The sequence below is a fragment of the Salvelinus fontinalis genome, chromosome 28 (assembly GCF_029448725.1).
Source record: "Salvelinus fontinalis isolate EN_2023a chromosome 28, ASM2944872v1, whole genome shotgun sequence".
NCBI lineage: Eukaryota > Metazoa > Chordata > Actinopteri > Salmoniformes > Salmonidae > Salvelinus > Salvelinus fontinalis.
The window spans coordinates 24,993,872-25,008,436 of record NC_074692.1 but is presented as its reverse complement, the minus strand read 5'-3'; the positions used below and the strand labels follow the sequence as shown (position 1 = coordinate 25,008,436).

At 46.2% G+C, this 14,565-nt stretch overlaps 1 protein-coding gene across 1 annotated transcript in view; it reads left to right on the top strand.

Moving 5' to 3' along the window:
- The first annotated feature begins 551 nt into the window (after positions 1–551).
- LOC129826502 (histone-lysine N-methyltransferase NSD3-like) overlaps positions 552–14,565 on the top strand; it is a 28,020-nt gene continuing 14,006 nt past the window's right edge. The window contains exons 1-14 of the mRNA XM_055887299.1: positions 552–903; positions 2,928–4,012; positions 4,250–4,409; positions 4,995–5,149; positions 8,015–8,638; positions 8,752–8,890; positions 9,053–9,153; positions 9,295–9,340; positions 9,466–9,596; positions 9,677–9,802; positions 10,870–10,996; positions 11,376–11,579; positions 11,701–11,880; positions 12,716–12,862. Of these exons, the coding sequence (XP_055743274.1) occupies positions 2,972–4,012; positions 4,250–4,409; positions 4,995–5,149; positions 8,015–8,638; positions 8,752–8,890; positions 9,053–9,153; positions 9,295–9,340; positions 9,466–9,596; positions 9,677–9,802; positions 10,870–10,996; positions 11,376–11,579; positions 11,701–11,880; positions 12,716–12,862 (3,181 nt within the window). The 5' untranslated portion in view covers positions 552–903; positions 2,928–2,971. The remainder of the gene's footprint in view (positions 904–2,927; positions 4,013–4,249; positions 4,410–4,994; positions 5,150–8,014; positions 8,639–8,751; positions 8,891–9,052; positions 9,154–9,294; positions 9,341–9,465; positions 9,597–9,676; positions 9,803–10,869; positions 10,997–11,375; positions 11,580–11,700; positions 11,881–12,715; positions 12,863–14,565) is intronic.

Sequence of the window (14,565 nt, the reverse complement as noted above, 5' to 3'; positions counted from 1 at the left end):
GTGTAGGCTATTATAGTAAGTTATACATTATATAAGACTACACTATGAAATATATAGCCTACACACTATTGATATATATAGCCTGCACACTAGTGCCTTTCTCACATTTCTATGTTGAGGTACAGTAGTCTATGTTTTATTATCTGTCAGGTTTACTAAATCTGCTGAGTGCAGTCAAGGCCTCCTGGGCCATTATGTCCTCTTAACCTTTCATGCCATAATACATGGGCTGGGCTATCTATCATATCATGATCGTTCCACATTGATTATTTCAGAGAATATTTTTTTTCAATTAAGAGAATATCTAAACAGGAATTTTATATGTTCACCATATATTTAGGACATGATGTTTGACATTAGGCCATATGGGCTGGCCCAATTTGTTTCTGTTTACATAGCTTATATATCCAGACCTAACTTATGTATACAATATTTTTGCTGTATTTTATTTGTCATTGTTTTCCTAATAGGCCTGTATTTTTATTCTGCTGCTGAGATGTTCTCTAAACGATTAGAACTACACATCCCGGTTTGCGCCTGGTTGTGTGACCCCCACCAATCGGGAGCTTGTGATTTGGCGCTGAGCGAGACAGACAAGGCCCAAAGCAGGGTGCTTTTGTTACAGCTGAAGGAAGAGGGAGCCAGTAAAATGAAAATACATAAGGGGGCGAGATCATTCCCACCAAGATTCCGCAAAATACTAGGCCTTAGGTTCTACAGCAAATAGACAAGACATGGAGACCGAGCAGTGACCGTAAATTGCCCCTATTAATGAATTGCGTTAGAAACGGAGAGGCCTGCATTCTAATATTTTCCCAAGATTTTTTATTTTATCCCTTTTTGTAATTTGCACAAGGAAGCGCAGATATCTGGTGTATGTGTTTAGAATGGGACACGCTGAAGGTATTGACATTTTATTTTAATACATCTCGCGACTCTCACAGCATCTTTCGTTCTCCGTTCTCATAATCTTTCTCATTGATAAACAGCTTGCTGACATCCTAACTGTGCATTTAGCAAAGGTTTTTGCCGTGTGGATTTAGGTTTATATTTCAACATTTTCTTCAAACGAATGATGGAGGTGTTATCACGATAGACAATTTGATTTAAAGGGGCAAAGGCAGCCATATTGGCAACAATGTATAGCTTCCTTTGCCATCTTGTTTCTAGTCTTCCGCGTCGTATTGAAATGTCAACATACATGAGTAAACATTGCGGACGTGTCAGAATGCAAGAACATCGTCTCGGCTTTAGATCAGTGTTTTTATATTGACACGATATTTCATTTGCCAGTGTTCATGAGAGCTAACTACGCTAGCTAGATAAAAACATCGCAGCAGAACAGTGCACAGCACGGCTGCTAATGATGCAGTTCAATCACTCAGTACAATGTAACAATATTTCAGTCTGTGTGCGCGTCGTTTTCTTCAATAAAGTGACCCCAGTGTTACAGTGTATCAACTCGTGTATACAAAACTGGACTGCGTGATCTACATTACTTTATATTCTCATCCAGCAGTAGTAGCTGTGATACATATTAATGAGAATGAATTTCCCCTTATATCACCTTGTGAATGGCAATAAAGGCTGCTTTATCTCAATCAAATCCAGGTTTAGTCGACACCAAAAAAGGACACATTGATTCAAGGTTATTTTGTGCATGTAACAACGTTATGACACTTTATTTAACTGTTCAATTTCGGAATCAATGTATTATTACTGTAATCATCACTGTTTTATCCTTGTACTTCTGTCTCACCCAGGGCATGGGAGCTTGGCCATCTAGGCTATGCTTTCACATCTAGAGCTGTTTGACTGAACGAAATGTGTAGGTCCTGCCTAAACATTAATAGTACATTGCATTTATTCATGGTGGTTTGAGATCAAACAATATGATTTTTTTTAGAAGTGAAATTAAGGATTTCTCATATTTTGGCCTAGGCAAAAACAAAGGCATTTATTAGGTACACACAGTCTATTTATACTGCTTGAACTGACCAGGAAAAACCCTGTGCCCTAAACTGTAGGCTATCACTCTGACTGTATAGGCAATCATAAGAGGGTTTTTCCTGATCAGGTCACAACGTCAGAAAAACTACCATGACTACAACAGCGGTTAACTTAAATAACCACAACATTGCCTACTACCGTGCAATCATTTTGAGTCGTTCAGAACTGCTAATTGTGCCTGTGCTGTTTGAGTGATGAGTTGCATTCTTTGGCACTCAAAGGTTGGCTCTGATGTCTCCACTACTGGCAGGGATCTCTCATATTATACAGACATTACACAGTTACTGTGGCCCCTGAGACTATGGCAGCCTAGCTCATTCAGTCAGTGTTTCCCAAAACGTATATCTCATAGCGTGATGATCTTGATCTACATTTGTATTATTTTGGTAATCTATCTGTACGTGAACATTTACCAGTTGAGTATCAGGACATTAATAGTGTTTAAGATTAGGACACTAATAACAACTTTATAACATTAAAGTTAATTAGAGGCCAGCCTTTAAAATGATGGGGGAAAGCAAAGCGTTCAGCAGACATATTTTTGTTAATTCAGTGCACACTGTGCAGGGAGCTCTTAGGTCTTGTTATGGGAAAGAGATTTCAAGCATGAAAACATTTAGATCAGTTTTATTATTTGATGCATCAAAAGAATATCGCACCAGTTCTCATCAGAACAGTCTGTGCCTTTCCTTACCAGTAGGATTAGATTAGATATATAGACAGTTCTGTTATCTCGTTATACTGTAAATCACATTATTTCTCTACCTGGAATGATTGATAAACATTTCTTACCCTTGATTAAAAAAGATAGATGCACAGTAGTAGATCTGATTGTTCTTTCAGTCACATCCTTTCTAACGTCATATCAACCCATATCAATATATCAAGCCCTCTCCTATGTGTCTGTCCTCTTCCAGGTCCAGCCAGAGAACAGGACAGTTAAGGATGCAGGAGCACAACAATGGATTTCTCCTTTTCTTTCATGCAAGGGATCATGGGAAATACAATTCAGCAACCCCCTCAGCTCATTGACTCAGCCAACATCCGTCAGGAGGGTGCCTACGACACCGGAAGCGATGAGGGCGGAGGCCCCTCCTACGACACTGCCCTGGAAGCAGAGTTCTCCTACCCGCCCTCGGCCTCCGAGGACATGCCCCCAGTCTCCAACGGTTACCCTCCTGGGCTGGGGCTGTACGAGCCCCAGGCCAAGTTCTCCATGTACCCCCAGTTTCCCAACGGCTCGGCCAACGGCTATGGGGCCATCCGGGGCTACGGAGAGCACTGCCTCATGCCTGGGGAGGGAACGGTCCTGAGGGCACCTGTCCTCCAAGAGAGACCCTGCTCCCCTCTGTCTCCTCCACCTTCACATCACCCCCACCCCCACCTCCACCTCCATCACCCTCATTATCCCCATCCTCATCACTACCACCCTCAACCTCACCCACATCCCTACCCTCACAGCCCTCTGCCCCTGCCCTCCCAACACCACCTCCCCCCACCACCTCACCTCATGTCCCACGTTCTCCCCCCTCCTCCCCCGTTACTCTTGCCCTCCACCAGCCCTCCCCCCTCCCTCCTGGACAGCACCTCCTCCTCACATCCCCCTCACACCCCCCCTGCTCCCTCCAGCGGGATCCTGAAGAAGACCAGCTCTCCAGAGATCAAACTGAAGATCATAAAGACGTACCAGAACGGGAGAGAGCTGTTTGAGTCTGCGCTGTGTGGAGACCTGCTGCAGGAGTCCCAGGCCAGCGAGGACTCCCAGACCCACGGCAGACACGAGACGAAGAAGGAGAATAGGAAAAATACAGCCAGTCTGCTGGAGCAAGAAGAAGGGCAGGAGCAAGACCAGGAGCAGCCACAGGGGGAAACTATAGGGCAGGCCAGGGACATCCAGACCCACACCCAGGCCCAGACCCAGACCCAGCCACGTGAGCTGCCTGTGGGGCAGACTGAGAAGCCACAGAAGATCCCCATCAAAGCAGAGCCCAAGGCACCTAAGGCAAGTGTTGGTTTGCGCCTTCTCTGTTGGTTGAGGTCATCCAGTGCGATTCATTCACTATTCAGTACTCAAAGAGTAACTGTTTCAACAGTTTCAGACATCTGAAAATAAGGGATTAGTGGACAATTGCATACACCCATCTGATTCTTTTAAATCTACAGAAAGTGTCTTGGGGGTAGGGCATGACTGCCTGTTGTTAATTGAGTGTATGTGTTTTCTCTCCCTCCTGTACTGTAGATCCAGAAGCAGTACCCTACAGTGATAACAGGTACAGGTTGCTATAAGAACCACGAGGTGGGGGACCTGGTGTGGGCCAAAGTGGGTACCTACCCCTGGTGGCCCTGCATGGTCTCCTGTGACCCCCAGATGAACGTCCACACACGCATCAACACCCGAGGTGAACAAACACACACACACACACACACACTGCTGTCATGGAGCATGTCATGGGGCATAAAATGTGTATACTTTTTTCCAAATTAAAATCGAATCAAATTTAATTTGTCTCAAGCGCCAAATACAACAGTGAAATGCTTACTTACAAGCCCTGAACCAACAATGCAGTTTTAAGAAAAATACGTGTTAAGTAAAAAATAGATAAGTAAAAAAAAGAAAAGAAATAAAAGTAACAAATAATTAAAGAGCAGCAGTAAAATAACTATAGCAAGGCTATATACCTGGGGTACCGGTAAAGAGTCAATGTGCGGGGGGCGCTGGTTAGTCGAGGTAATATGTGCATGTAGGTAGAGTTAAAGTGACTGCATAGATAATAAACAGAGAATAGCAGCAGCGTAAAGGCGGGGGGCAATGCAAATAGTCTGGGTAGCCATTTGATTAGCTGTTCATGAGTCTTATGGCTTGGGGGTAGAAGCTGTTGAGAAGCCTTTTGGACCTAGACTTGGCACTCCAGTACAGCACTTATAGACATAACTGTTTAAAAGCCTCTAACTGCTGTCTGCCTGTGTCCCTCCTGGCCCTCCAGGTCACAGAGAGTACCATGTGCAGTTCTTTGGCAGTGTGGCAGAGCGGGCCTGGGTCCATGAGAAGAGAGTGGTCATGTACCAGGGAGAACACCAGTTTGATGAGCTGCAGGCTGAGACTCTACGCAAGACCACCAAGACAGCAGAGAGACACAAGGTAGAGACAGCACTGCATGGCCTGACAAGTATACCCTCCTCACACTCTGGGCACTGGTTTAAAGAGTAACTTTAATGAAGAAGAGAAAAAAAGAATCGAAAACCAGATGTTTTAGACTTAGTTATTGTTAAACATGTAAATTCTGGTCATCATTTTGACAGTGATATATTTTGGTCTTTTAGTAGTAAATCCAGCTCTTTTTGCTCCTAGCGGTCCAACTCTACCATTGAAATCTTGATGTAGATGCACCTTGGTGCCTCTCTTCAGGGATCATCAAATAGATTCAACTGTGGGCCGATCTTTTCTTGAGCGGATAAAACATAATCATTTCAAAACTTGCTTGCATTTGTATAAGATCACATATATCTCTATGCATGGGAATACTTTGGAACAGATTTCCAAAATAAAATCACTTGGAGCTGATTTGCTGGTGTTTTTACAGTATTTTGTGCCCAGAAATAAAAAATAAATAAATAAATATATTTCTTATAAATATAAAAATATTTTTTGCTAAACAAACTTGGGGTGCCAAATAAAATCACCCGCGGGCCAAGTGTCACGTGGGTCGCCAGTTGGGGAACCCTGCTCTACGTCATCTCAAGAGAGGGGTTCAGAATAAAATCCACTCCCTTCTAGATGTGCTGGGTGGTACCACCTCAAGGCTCACTATAAAAGCAGGTCACAGGACATTATTTGGCAATGGTTTTGTTAAGTGGAGTGTGTCAATCAATATACAGTGCATTCGGAAAGGATTCAGACCCCTTGACTTTTTCCACATTTTGTTACGTTACAGCCTTATTCTAACATGGGTTAAATAAATATGTTTCCTCATCAATCTACACAAAATACCCCATAGGTATATCCCAACAGGTTTTTAGATATGTTTGTAAATCTATTAAAAATAAAAATCAGTACCTATGTACATAAGTATTCAGACCCTTTGCTATGAGACTGAGCATCCTGTTTCCATTGATCATCCTTTAGGTATTTCTACAACTTGATTGGAGTCCACCTGTGGTAAATTCAATTGATTGGACATGATTTGGAAAGGCACACACCAGTCTATATAAGGACCCACAGTTAACAGTGCATGTCAGAGCAAAAACCAAGCCATGAGGTTGAAGGAATGGTCCTTAGTGCTCCGACACAGGATTGTGTCAAGGCACAGATCTGTGGAAGGGTACAAAAACAATTCTGCAGCATTGAAGGTCCCCAAGAACACAGTGGCCTCCATCATTCTTAAATGGAAGTAGTTTGGAACAACCAAGACTCTTGGCCACCCGGCCAAACTGAGCAATCGGGAGAAGGGCATTGGTCAGGGAGGTGACCAAGAACCCGATGGTTACTTTTACAGAGCTCCAGAGTTCCTCTGTGGAGATGAGAGAACCTTCCAGAAGGACAACCATCTCTGCAGCACTCCACCAATCAGGCCTTAATGGTAAAGTGGCCAGACGGAAGCCACTCCTCGGTAAAAGGCACATGACAGCCCGCTTGGACTTTGCCAAAAGGCACCTAAAAGACTCTCAAACCATGATAAACAAGATTCTCTGGTCTGATGAAACTAAGACTGAAATCCTTGGCCTGAGTGCCAAGCCGAGGAAGTCTGGAGGAAACCTGGCACTATCCCTACGGTGACGCGTGGTGGTGACAGCATCATGCTGAGGGGATATTTTTCAGGGGCAGGGACTGGGAGACTAGTCAGTATCGAAGGAAAGATGAAGTACAGAGAGATCCTTGTTGAAAACCTGCTCCAGATCACTTAGGACCTCAGACTGGGGCGAAGGTTCACCTTCCAACAGGTCAAGACCCTAAGCACACAGCCAATACAACACAAGAGTGGCTTCAGGACAAGTCTCTGAATGTCCTTGAGTGGCTCAGCCAGAGCCTGGACTTGAACCCAATCGAACATCTCTGAAGTGACCCTAAAATAGCTGTGCAATGACTCTCCCCATCCAACCTGACAGAGCTTGAGAGGATCTGCAGAGAAGAATGGGAGAAACTCCCCAAATACCGGTGTGCCAAGTTTGTAGCGTCATACCCAAGAAGACTCAAGGCGGTAATCGCTGCCAAGGGTGCTTCAAAAAAGTAAAGGGTCTGAATACTTATGTAAATGTGATATTTCAGTTTATTATTTTTTATAAATTTGCTAACATTTATAAAAAACTGTTTTTGCTTTGTCATTATGGTGTGTAGACTGATAAGGGGAAAAAACTATTTAATCCATTTTAGAATAAGTCTGTAACAACAAAATTGTGAAATAGTTAAGGGGTCTGAATACTTTCCGCAAGGCACATTTATTTTGTATTTTTGTTTATTAAACGGTAAGCAAAAACATTGAATTTGGTCATATGCGGATATGACCAAATTCAATGTTTTTGCTTACCGTTTAATAAACAAAAATACATAGTTTGTCAAGATCGGTGTGGAAGAACTTGACTGGCCTGCACAGAGCTCTGACCTCAACATCATCGAGCACCTTTGGGATGAATTGGAACGCCGACTGCGAGACAGGCCTAATCGTCCAACGTCAGTGCCTGACCTCACTTAAGCTCGTGTAACTGAATGGAAGAAAGTCCCCGCAGCAATGTTCCACCATCTAGTGGAAAGCCTTCAGAAGAGTGGAGGCTGTTATAGCAGAAAAGGGGGGGATCAACTCCATATTAAGGCCCATGATTTTGGAATGAGATGTTCGATAGGCAGGTGTCCACATACTTTTGGTGAAGTAGTGTAAGAAGAGTCTACTTTTAATAACTCTGATCATGTAGTTTTGTTTTCATACTAATCTTATTTGAATGCACTGACTGGATAAGAGCGTCTTCGAAAATGACTACAATGTAATGTAAATTGTATGTATGTGTGTGTCAGCTGATGAAGCCCTTCCCCCAGAGAGAGCGTGCTCAGTGGGAGGTGGGCGTCGGCCATGCAGAGGACGCCTTCCTGATGACGCAGCAGGAACGCATCGACAACTATACCTTCATCTATGTCGACCCCGACCCCAACTCCCCCCCGCCCACCAAGAAGACCCCTGTCAGGGCTGCCAGCCGCACCCAAAGCTCCTCCAGCTCAACCAGTAAGAAAGAAGAAGGAGCAGTGACATCACCGGACCGGGCGGAGCCAGCCAGAAGACAGCCTCGTAGGCAGTGTAGTGTTCCTAATGCAGACAACCCAGTCGACCTCAAAACCTCGGAGGGAGAAAAGGACCAGCGCGGGGACCCTGGACAGCCCATCCCCCCAGCCCGGAAGACCCAGTCTGAAGCACGGGGAACCCAGGAGTCCTGTGCCCCGGTACGGGCCTGGAAGACAGCCGCTGCCAGGAAGCTGCTGCCTCTCTCCATCACAATGAAGAAACTGAATGTAAAGATCACCAAGTGTGACCAAATGTGGCCTCTGCTAAAGAGGAAGTCCCTGCCCTCACCACAGAGGGAGAGAGAGGTGGAGAGGGAGGACGGAGAGGGCCGGCAGGCCGATCTGGGATCTTTTTCAGCAGAGGTGGGTGCTCTCTATTTGTCTAGACATCCTAGTTGACAATGATGTTAAAAGTTGTTGTCGCTCTAAACTGAATTGAAGCATTTATTTCTAAGTGGAGTTTTTTTTCTCTCCAGCAGGGCTGTAGAGTTAAGCCAGAACCCAGTCCAGAGGAAGAGGGTGATGAGGAGAGAAAGGAGAAGGAGGAGAAGAGAAGTGACCAGGAAGCAGCACAGCACACCTCCTCTCCTGGGTCTCAGCAGAGCACCCCACCAGGTACATAACACTTCTACAGCAGTGTTTGTGCATGCGTGTGTATGCACATGTGTTTGGACGTTTTCTGGCTGCTGGAATATGTAAATATTGTGTTGTTGTGAATATGTTCCCCACAGATCAGACCTTTAACCAGGTGTTTAACCAGGTGTCTCCTTCCTGTAGGTTCTCAGGAGCGTAAGCAGCAGCGTAGGTCAGTGAGGAGCAGATCTGAGTCAGAGAAAGGCTGTGAGGCCGTTCCCAAGAAGAAGACCAAAAAGGAACAGGTACCAACCTGCTGCTACCACCTACTGTTCTGTTCCCCTCTGTAGTGTAGCATGTTATTTCACTCTGTTCTCTAGAGGAGGATTACAATACAACATAAAGATATTCAACATCCCTCTCTCGCTTTCTCTGTCTCCCTGCAGGCTGAGATGGCTCCTGAGACCACTCTGAGAACAGGCTCACAGAAAGGTAGAGACTCCAGCTCTGTCCTATGACTCTCTTTCCCATCCTGCTCTAAGCATACTGGCTTTGTTTAACGTGTTGGGGGAAGCAGTGTTGTGGAGGTGTGTGTTAACGTGTGGTGTGGTGTGTAGGAGCCAGTGAGATCTCGGATGCCTGTAAGCCTCTGAAGAAACGCAGCAGAGCCTCCACAGACGTAGAGATGGCCTCCTCTCAGTACAGAGACACATCCGACTCTGACTCTAGAGGCCTCAACGACCCCCAGGTAAACAGACACACACATGCAAACACACACACAGACAGATAGACAGACACTCACTCACTGATGCTCTCTCTTCTATGTAGAGTCTGTTTGGGAAGAGTTTGGACAGCCCAGCAGCAGTAGATGCCGACGCGTCAGACAGCCAGTCAGTGGATTCCAGTCTGTCCAGACAAGGAAGCAGCACAGCCAAGAGAGACACTGTCTGCCAGGTAGGCCAAGAGCGACACTGTCTGCCAGGTAGGCCAAGAGCGACACTGTCTGCCAGGTAGGCCAAGTGAGACACTGTCTGCCAGGTAAGGGCCAAGAGAGACACTGTCTGCCAGGTAGGCCAAGAGAGACACTGTCTGCCAGGTAGGCCAAGAGGACACTGTCTGCCAGGTAGGCCAAGAGATACACTGTCTGCCAGGTAGGCCAAGAGGGACACTGTCTGCCAGGTAGGCCAAGAGGGACACTGTCTGCCAGGTAGGCCAAGAGGGACACTGTCTGCCAGGTAGGCCAAGAGGACACTGTCTGCCAGGTAGGCCAAGAGATACACTGTCTGCCAGGTAGGCCAAGAGGGACACTGTCTGCCAGGTAGGCCAAGAGGGACACTGTCTGCCAGGTAGGCCAAGAGGGACACTGTCTGCCAGGTAGGCCAAGAGAGACACTGTCTGCCAGGTAGGCCAAGAGAGACACTGTCTGCCAGGTAGGCCAAGAGGGACACTGTCTGCCAGGTAGGCCAAGAGGGACACTGTCTGCCAGGTAGGCCAAGAGCGACACTGTCTGACAGGTAGGCCAAGTGAGACACTGTCTGCCAGGTAGGCCAAGAGCGACACTGTCTGCCAGGTAGGCCAAGTGAGACACTGTCTGCCAGGTAAGGGCCAAGAGAGACACTGTCTGCCAGGTAGGCCAAGAGGACACTGTCTGCCAGGTAGGCCAAGAGATACACTGTCTGCCAGGTAGGCCAAGAGGGACACTGTCTGCCAGGTAGGCCAAGAGGGACACTGTCTGCCAGGTAGGCCAAGAGGGACACTGTCTGCCAGGTAGGCCAAGAGAGACACTGTCTGCCAGGTAGGCCAAGAGAGACACTGTCTGCCAGGTAGGCCAAGAGGGACACTGTCTGCCAGGTAGGCCAAGAGGGACACTGTCTGCCAGGTAGGCCAAGAGGCCTCCTGTCCCAGGCCTTGTCCTATTGTATGTCTTTCTTCCTACTTTTCTCTCTCTGCTCTCGGTGTCTTTTTAAATAGCTGATACAAAAAAAGGTTTTATACCCCGTTGGTGATAACTCTTCCTCTAGATCTGTGAGGTGTATGGAGAGGGTCTGGTGTCGTGTGAGGGGGACTGCTGTCGGCTGTTCCATCTGGAGTGCCTGGGCCTCACCTTCCTACCTGAGGGCACATTTACCTGTCTGGAATGTAGAAACGGTGAGACACGACACGATGTCACAACGTATACACTATGCATTTACATCCTAATCATTACTTGACCTGCACAACCATTAGACAAGTTCTCTTTGATTGCTCCTTTCATCTTTACAGTCTCATTTAGGCTGAAATGGCTGAAAGGATTATTCAAGTTATTCCAAGACACATCCTTCTACTTTGTGAATGCTAATGAAGCTATGAGTGTGAACAGAGAAAATACTGCTCAAGCCCTGATTATGCAAATGACCCTACAGACAAATCTATGTGTGATTTCAGCCCGACAGCCTAATTAACATTGAGAGATTTCTCTGATGGAGGAACCTTTGTCTCTGACACACACGCTCTCCCTTCCTCTCTCTGCCCCCTCCCTCCTCTCTAGGCTCTCACTCGTGTTTCAGCTGTAAGACGGGGGGAGGGGAGGTGTTGCGCTGCTCTGTGGTTGGCTGCGGGCGATATTACCATGATGACTGCGTGCACAAACTCCCTGGCACTGTGGGAGGGGGTACGGGCGGGGGGTTCCACTGCCCCCAACATACCTGCACCACCTGCTGCCTGGAGAGAGACCTGCACCAAGCTGCCAAAGGTAGGGGGCAGAACACTGGTCTAGATGAAGGAGAGGAACGGAAGCCACGTTAAGCTTTTAAAAAATCCCTCAAATACTGTTAGTGTTATTCTCTCTCCCTCCCTTCCTCCCCTCTCCCTAGGACGTATGATGCGTTGTCTGCGCTGCCCGGTGGCGTACCATACAGGGGACAGCTGCGTGGCAGCGGGCAGTGTGGTCCTCACCCACCACATCATGATCTGCAGCAGCCATGGCATCACCAAGAGGAACGGCCTCCTCTCCTCACCCGTCAACGTGACCTGGTGCTTCCTCTGTGCCCGAGGTAAGATCTATCTCCCACTTTAGACCTCCTGTAGGGGTACCCACCCTGACTCACTCACCTTTTTCTGTGTCCCAAATGGCATCCTATTCACTATATAGTCCATTACTATTGACCAGAACCCCTGACCCACTGTCTCTTTAAGGGAAGCTTCCAGATTCAGCCCCGTGGCTTCATAGTGCTTGGCTCTGGAGGACAGCAGGGGAGAGGGATGTTGCTTTGTCCTGCCCCTTAGGCAAGCGTTTGAGTGAATAGAGCCATAGCTACAACTTAACCAACTCCTTCTGTTCCTCTCAGGGTTAGCCAGAGCTTCCATTCACGTTGGTTCCTGTGATCATGGCCAGCCAATTGTGACCCTCTGTCTCTCTCTCTGACTCTGATCCCCTCTTCTCTAATCATTCAACTCTATAACACTTTATTTATTCCCATAGAGATAATTGATGTGTGATGCTCTCGCTGAGACCACAGGGGCTTAGCTGAGCTCAGATACACCATAGCAGCAGCAGGAGGGGGAGAGTACTGGTGCACTGAGCTCTGTCTGTGTTTGGAAAAAATGTCATTAAGCCTTCACTTATGATGCATTTGCCTGTTTGTGAATGTATTAGTGACATATGTCCCCATGGTTACTAAAAGCAGTTGATTCTCAATTTCTTATAAGCGAAGTGCACTGTATATCTACAGTATTCTGTTTGGACGACTCTTTCATTTAACTTATTACTCCGTTTTTTACTCTCGTTTATGTGTTCTAACAGCGTATGTGTTCTTTCTTTCCTGTGGAATCATGGGTACTGTAGTCTGATTGCGGCTCACCCCATCTCTTCCTGTGTGTCTTGTGTAGGACTGTTAGTGCAGGACCTTACTGACATCATATTAAGTTCATATGCCTATAAGTCCCACTACCTTCTGACTGAGTCAAATCGTGCTGAGTTGAAATTACCTATGATTCCCTCTTCTTGGACAGCTACCAAAAAGAATATTGGGAAAGGTAACATAACTGTTTTACTCTCTCTCCCTTTTCCTACTGGTGCGTGTGTATGTATGTTAGTATGTGTGTTTTGAATGTGTCTAGACTTCCCACATTTGATTTGTTATTCCTCTTTATTGCTTGGTTCTGCCTCTAAAGTGTGAACAGACAATCTGCTGCTATTAATGCTACAACAGGGCTTAAAATAACCTGTCAGGGAGCCTAACATGCACAGGTTCAACCGGAACCACGTTAACAAAGTGTTACAGACATTAAGCTCGTCTCTGTGAAACGGTGGAATGAGGCACTTTGCACAAACCCAAAATAGAATCTGTACAAGCGGACCATAGCACACTGTAACATAACATCATCCCATTTGATCATCATCATTGGGAAGGGTGATGACCTGTCTCACTGGGTTATTGTACATCCTGTAAGGGGCTTGTTGCTGCTGAAGTCACACACGGTTATTTTACACCCTGTCTGTCTGAGGGCTTGTTGCTGCTGAAGTCACACATGGTTATTTTACACCCTATCTGTCTGAGGGCTTGTTGCTGCTGAAGTCACACACGGTTATTTTACGCCCTGTCTGTCTGAGGGCTTGTTGCTGCTGAAGTCACAATCACGGTTATTTTACGCCCTGTCTGTCTGTCTGTCTGTCTGTCTGTCTGAGGGCTTGTTGCTGCTGAAGTCACAAACACGGTTATTTTACGCCCTGTCTGTCTGAGGGCTTGTTGCTGCTGAAGTCACAAACACGGTTATTTTACGCCCTGTCTGGCTGTCTGTCTGAGGGCTTGTTGCTGCTGAAGTCACAAACACGGTTATTTTACGCCCTGTCTGTCTGAGGGCTTGTTGCTGCTGAAGTCACAATCACGGTTATTTTACGCCCTGTCTGTCTGAGGGCTTGTTGCTGCTGAAGTCACAAACACGGTTATTTTACGCCCTGTCTGTCTGAGGGCTTGTTGCTGCTAAAGTCACAAACACGGTTATTTTACGACCTGTCTGTCTGAGGGCTTGTTGCTGCTGAAGTCACAAACACGGTTATTTTACGCCCTGTCTGTCTGAGGGCTTGTTGCTGCTGAAGTCACAAACACGGTTATTTTACGCCCTGTCTGTCTGAGGGCTTGTTGCTGCTAAAGTCACAAACACGGTTATTTTACGACCTGTCTGTCTGAGGGCTTGTTGCTGCTGAAGTCACAAACACGGTTATTTTACGACCTGTCTGTCTGAGGGCTTGTTGCTGCTGAAGTCACAAACACGGTTATTTTACGACCTGTCTGTCTGAGGGCTTGTTGCTGCTGGAGGAACACAACTTCATTGCTTTAGCACTTTGATCCTGTCTTCATCTGAAAGACTAAATCTAATGGTGTTATTTTGATGACTGCTAAGTTCTGTTTTTGAATGAAAATAATTGTCCCTCATTTATCTGCTGCTCTCACTTTACTGCGATCTGTCTTGGATGTTTGCTGTCTCGTTTTGAGGTTTTTCTTTGTTAAGGAGTTAATTATTCCAAGAAATATTGATTGTGATAGGTTATAGCTCATAGCAGTTATACTATTCCTCACAAGCACATCAATTCGATGAAGAAATCAATGTTTGAATAAAATGCTGACAGTCTTCCTTCTAGTTGTCATATAATGTGATTATTACTCATCAACGATATTACCCATTTGACATTTAAAACACATTCACAACCACATGCTGTTTAAATGAGATTCCATCCA